This window comes from Branchiostoma belcheri, unplaced genomic scaffold, assembly GCF_001625305.1.
Source record: "Branchiostoma belcheri isolate BF01 breed outbred unplaced genomic scaffold, Haploidv18h27 scaffold36, whole genome shotgun sequence".
In the NCBI taxonomy this organism is placed as follows: Eukaryota; Metazoa; Chordata; class Leptocardii; order Amphioxiformes; family Branchiostomatidae; genus Branchiostoma; species Branchiostoma belcheri.
This window is the reverse complement of record NW_017803976.1, coordinates 2,764,744-2,770,560: the sequence shown is the minus strand read 5'-3', so window position 1 is coordinate 2,770,560 and position 5,817 is coordinate 2,764,744. Positions and strand designations below refer to the sequence as shown.

The window sequence follows — 5,817 nt, the reverse complement described above, 5'->3', positions numbered from 1 at the left end:
CTCGCAAAAAAATCGTGAACATCCATTTGCAGATTCTCGAATTATCCTGCTAACAACAATAACGAACAACACAAAGGTCAAATTAAATGACATGGGAACCTCCCACGAGGCCCATTTCCGAACTTGACCTTCGTATTCTCAACTTGCCAGCTAAAAATCATGAACAACCATTTAAGGATTCTTATCTTGTTAATTAGAAAAACGGTGGCTGAGGCCAAAAATGAACTATCCGACAGCTAAAAAGTAATTATCAGATATGATAGCGATGACACTCTATTTTACTGACGTACAATAGATTCTCCGTCACATACAAGTATTTTTCCGCTATATTCAATCGAAAATTGACTTTTTCCGACGCCCGCGCTGGGTTCCGGAGGGGTGCTGGCACTCAATTGCACAGCGTACTCCGCCCACTGCGTCGTCCACGCCGCATCCGCTCCGCGCCGCGCGGGCCAGCTGGGGACTTGGCGGGAGATCTATAATCCCGCAGCCAATCAGAGTACGTCTTGCTTACGTCATGCATACATTTCCTTGCTGGCCTGTCTTTTGCCGAAAGTTTTGACAGCGGTGAGCCGATTGTTTTGACAGCAGATATCCTAGTTTCGACGCTTTTGTTTTACCATCGAGCTCCAAAATGCCAAAGGCCAAAGGTAAGCTACCTCTATATCAAGCTAAACATTACCCAAACACTAGTGCTCGGTCCAGATCCCGGTAACTATACTGTGATAGCCACTTCGGAAGATAAGAACTTCTGATTTTTGTTGACAAAAGCCCTGGACAAAGCCGTATGAAATCTGATGACACGTCCTGACAGAACGCATGGAAAAAATAGAATATTTTGATTCGTCGCGGGGTGACAGGTTTCCTGCACAGCTACACTCATGTATACAATGTCGGCTTTCATACTTTCAAAATTTGTTTTGGGGGAAAGTAGCAAAACGTAATTACATCTGAAAAAAAAAAACAGACTATAACTGGTGTCTTGAATCGCGTCTACTTGAAATCTCAGCGTCATCCATGAACGATTTACTGCGTGTTTGGACGTAAATAATCGCCAACGACATTTAGTTAGTGACAATTTTTGAAACTTACCTCGTATAGCACAGAGGAAACCGGCGGCCGTGCCGCGAACCCCGACGCCCGAGGAGAGGGCCAAGGAGCTGGCCGCTGTGGAGAGGCTGCGCCAGCTCGGAACCAGCAAGGGGTAATTTTGACTAATTTTCTTAAGAAAGCAATACTAACTTACTTTGACAAATCAGCTTGTGGAAATTTTTGGTTTCCAATGTGTGCACCCTTATCAACGGATCTGCCGTCATATTCATCAAATATTTTTATCAAAGGGATCGCTCCATGATCCGTCTTTGTTATTCATGATTTGCTCTATTGACATGTGTGTGCGATGTCTCTGGCTTGTGTGTTTATGGCTTTGTTTTTCCCTTTTGCTGCAGCTACAACAGAATGAGTGAAAGAGTGGCGTCCGCATTTATCCAGTATCGGAAGGGCGGGGTAACAAACAAGGAGCGGCGTAACCTCGCGTACCACTCGCTCAGCGGCCTGCTGACTTTTGTAAGTGTAACCGTAAAATCATAATTTTTGTGTCATTGAAATTTTAGTAGAAAAATTGCAAACTTCCTTTGGGCAAGAAATTTCTGTTTAGTGACAATGGTAGAAATAGGAATTTGTTTTGAAGGAAAGGAGCAAGACACAATTGCAATATGTGATGAAAATCAGAAAGTACATTTCTTAACAAATTACCTTACTAATAACAGCATCAAGAAATAGTAAGTATTTCACATGCATATGACTGAATAATGTAGGATCATGGACATAAACTAATTATTCTAATTTGCATACAGGGACTCCACCGTGCTCCCCCGGGCACATATTACATCTACAGCCAGGAGGTCCGGGGGGCCGTGCGTGATTGCTACCCAGGTGGGGAGGAGAGCACCGGGCCGATCAACTCCAACAACCGGCCCACCAAGAACATTGACGCCGACGACCTCTTCGAGGACAAGGCGTGAGGGCGCCAGGCCGAGTGCGACCCCATGGAGAGTGGAAAAGAAAAGGAGAAGAGTGGAAAAGAAAAGAAAAGGAAACATGAAATAAAGTCATGAAAATGAACCGTTATGTTGTCTGGCACCTCTTTCTGTACAATATTGCAACATAGAAAACATCCAAATACATACATCATGTCACATAGAGATAATATTACAAAAACACTGCACCATCAATTATCCACCGTGAAAAAGGTGAAAAGCCCAGATTCCTATCTAAATATTATGTACATATGGAAAACACCTTGTGTTGTAGAGCCATACACAATATGGGTAAAAAAATAATTAAACCAGAGAGCACAGGTTTTCTAGGAATTCAAGTGATACTTATATCAGTTATAAGGGGAAAAGAATCCTAAAATGAACATTTGCACTTCGTGGTCCCTTACATAGATTTTACACTCTACAGGTAGGAAAGGTGTAAAGGCAATGGAATGAGTAAAATTGACCGTTGTTCAAAAGTGACAAGCCTACATTCCTATCTAAATGCTATGCACACAGTTGTTGGATAGCCGAACACAAAACAGGTCGACGATAATGGAGCCAGAGAGTACAATCGAATATATTCTACAATTCCTAAAAAAATTCTAAACATTCGAGTTTTACTTATGAGGGGAAAAGAATCCTAGTAAAAACAGTGGCACTTTTGTGGTCCCCAGCATAGAATATACTCTACACGATCGGCGTGGATGTTCGTGTACGAAACGGGGCATACGATAATCATCTCAATTTACCCCACCAACCTCTGCTTGGAGAGTACATAGAATTTACAGGTGGGGAATGTGTACAGGAATGTGTAAAGTTACAAGAGAGAGAAAAAGTAAGGGATGGGATATGAGCATACACTGATTCAGAAGGGTAAATAATGGTGAGTGTCCTGCCTTCAGCCCAGTATACAGAAATATATACACAAACCAGATTACATTGTAATCATTGTTGTACCCCAGACATTTTTCTGCAACCGGAACTATCAATGGGGTAAACCACCCTTTCTTCTTTCACATACCATACACAACACAGAAGTTTCATGAAAGCAGTTCTCTCCCCTGAAGTACACGTTGGTTCATTATAAAAAGTACATTTCTGCATCTATATAACGTTACATAAATAAATAAAGCACACGGTAATCTAGAGAAAACATAATGCCAAATTACAATACATATACCATTAAGGATTTTACGATACTGCACTGATACCCTGAGGTTCCACTGCTATACTGAAAAAATGTAGGTTTCCCCTACTGTGCTGATTATCCCTTCTCTTTTGGCAATCATGTAGGTATACAACTATGGCGCATTGAAATTACATAAGGTTGACATAACCATGCAATACTGATAACTTATTTCCACAAATTGAAGCAAAAAATGGTATCACAACCAACAACTCTTTGCAAATACAAACATCATTTTCTTCCTAGTCTTTTTGCATCTTGGGATTTTGTGGACATTTTTTGCTTGAGCGTCTCATGTGGTCTGTACCTCCACAAACACAAGACTTTCTCGATATTGAAATAACAGTTGCGCTTTCCTCACGTGGCATTGCTGTTCCGTCCAGGGCGGCCTTGGCCTCTTCTTCCTCTCGGTCGGCTTCGTCCTCATCCTCGTCTTCGTTGTCACTCTCGCTGTCAACTTCCCCTTCCGCTTCTCCATAGCTGTGTTGCACTGGTCTGTTCTTATTCCACTTCTTGCGTTCCTCTTGCTGTACAGCTCGTGCAACCTGTGGAATATAAAAATAAAGTAGTATCATAGAGATTGACTCTGGACACAGCCCTGGGAATTGTCACAGACAAGACAAGGTGGAGATCATCCTTCCTGATACCTGGCGATTGAAAGAGTGACAGCATTGGACACATATCAATCAAGAGACAAATTGGCCAATAATTATTTCCTGGTCAACACACAATGTAATATAATCAATTTGGGACAGATGAAGGGAGATTTGGCAAAGCCAAGTATAATAAGGAAGTTAAATCCACCTTCAAAGCTATTCTCCTGTCCTTTGCATCCTTTGTTTTGAGTTTTTCCAGCTCCTTCATCCTCTTCTCGTTTCTTGCTGTAGCAGCTTCAACAACACCCTAATGCACAAAAGATAGTAGGAAGAAATTATTAATGACAGATGATGAGCCACCAGAATGATACATGTTGGTTATAATTCACAACATTTGACACTGCCTATAAAATGACAGCAACACCAACAACCTATGGCCACAAAACAGAACACAGTATTACAGGTAAGTCCATTACTTTTTTTGTTTGTGTTATTGTCCTGTCACACTGTATGAAAAACCACGTTTCCAAGAGTTTCCAGTCCCGCACACGCCCGTGAAATTCGCCGTGTCCTGGTCGCGTCCATGGATTTCCGGGCTCCGCATGTACGGCCCCGGATATTTCCTTACACTCCCGGATTCGTGCTCGCCGTGCACGTGCACGGAAATTTACGCCCCGCACACTTGGCGTGTGTTGGGGAGCGGCTATCAATAAGGGCTAATTAGGTACTGCGTGTATTCATGTTTCAGGTGATAATTACTTGAACCAAAGTTGCCAGTACTTTAATCTAAGCAAATTAGAATGATCAAGGATTGTTAATACAACATTTGAACCTATGCATCCTTGGCTTGATTTATCGTGATGTCGTCGGCGTCCATACGACAAAGCACATTTGAGCTTAGGGCGCCCCGACGCTGGGGTTATATGACCTACTCGGTCAACATGACCTAAATCTACACTCCGGTCTAAATCTGAATTTTTTATTTTGGAAATAATAGTTTATCCGTGAGGTTCATTACCATGATGTAATCAAACGCTTGACTAAAGGGGTTTGAACTAACGTGACCTGATCAGTTTGTTATGATTTTAGGTACATGTATAGGTAATAATATGCAAGCTTTACATTGTAGTTCGGCCGATTGTGTCTGACATGGCGTCCATTTATGTGAATAACCTTTGTGTAAACAAAGGGAGAACTCACAGCGTCCCCACGCCTGGTAAAATACTGAAATCCAGCAAAACAAGTCAACCCTCATGACATTGATTGTGGATTTTGGATACATTTACAAAGAGTAAGGTTATGTTGGAGTTAAAGTGCGGCTTTATTTCACTCAGTGAGCGACAAGTTGTGTAATTCTAGAACGAATAAAGCCATGTAATCATGACGAATTAGAATTTTGAAGATCATTTGTCTGCCTTGAAATAAATACATTCACACAATCAGAAACATCCTATCACCCAAGTGTTCAGACTGCACAGGCGATTTAACTTAAAACCTATAATATAAAAACAAGATCGTTGTAGTATTGAACGCGATCACGTGATTATATGACTGACATACGAAAGCCGACAAGGCTCTTGACAATTTGAATTGTTTTCATTACCGAGGGAAATGTTGTGTTTGTATTGTTCCCATGATTACAATGAAAAGAAACAAGTAGACGTTGATGCTTGATGAATGGAGCCTTTTCATCTGGACAAAATTGTTGCTGTCTGACGTTCAAAACATTCGTTAAAAAATGATAAATGACTTCTCCTCGAAATGTGTCCATACAGACGTCCGCATCTTTGCCAGGCTTGTTTATAAAACGTCTAGTACATGTACACGTAACTTCAAATGAAATTCAAAAATGCCTTCGACTTTTGACTTAGATTTTCGTTTTTCCATGTCCTGCAGGCCAGGCTGGAGGCAAACAGGCAGACTGCACACCCAGGCTCAGATCTAAAGGCGAGGGTGCTGTGTTAAAGCGCCCGGCAGGCTCCGACGACCCAGG

The 5,817-nt window shown here is 41.8% G+C and overlaps 2 protein-coding genes across 2 annotated transcripts; one reads left to right on the top strand and one right to left on the bottom strand.

Annotated features, from left to right (window-relative positions):
• The first annotated feature begins 209 nt into the window (after positions 1-209).
• LOC109476100 lies at positions 210-2,046 on the top strand. Its single transcript, XM_019776970.1, has 4 exons — positions 210-650; positions 1,102-1,204; positions 1,449-1,566; positions 1,857-2,046. The coding sequence occupies exons 1-4, from the start codon at positions 635-637 to the stop codon at positions 2,022-2,024; spliced, it is 405 nt and encodes a 134-aa protein (XP_019632529.1). The 5' UTR covers positions 210-634; the 3' UTR covers positions 2,025-2,046.
• Positions 2,047-3,447: 1,401 nt separating this feature from the next.
• On the bottom strand, positions 3,448-4,127 carry LOC109476101 (calreticulin-like). Its single transcript, XM_019776971.1, has 2 exons — positions 4,033-4,127; positions 3,448-3,773 (listed from the first exon to the last, which is right to left on the bottom strand). The coding sequence occupies exons 1-2, from the start codon at positions 4,090-4,092 to the stop codon at positions 3,471-3,473; spliced, it is 363 nt and encodes a 120-aa protein (XP_019632530.1). The 5' UTR covers positions 4,093-4,127; the 3' UTR covers positions 3,448-3,470.
• Positions 4,128-5,817: the final 1,690 nt, after the last annotated feature.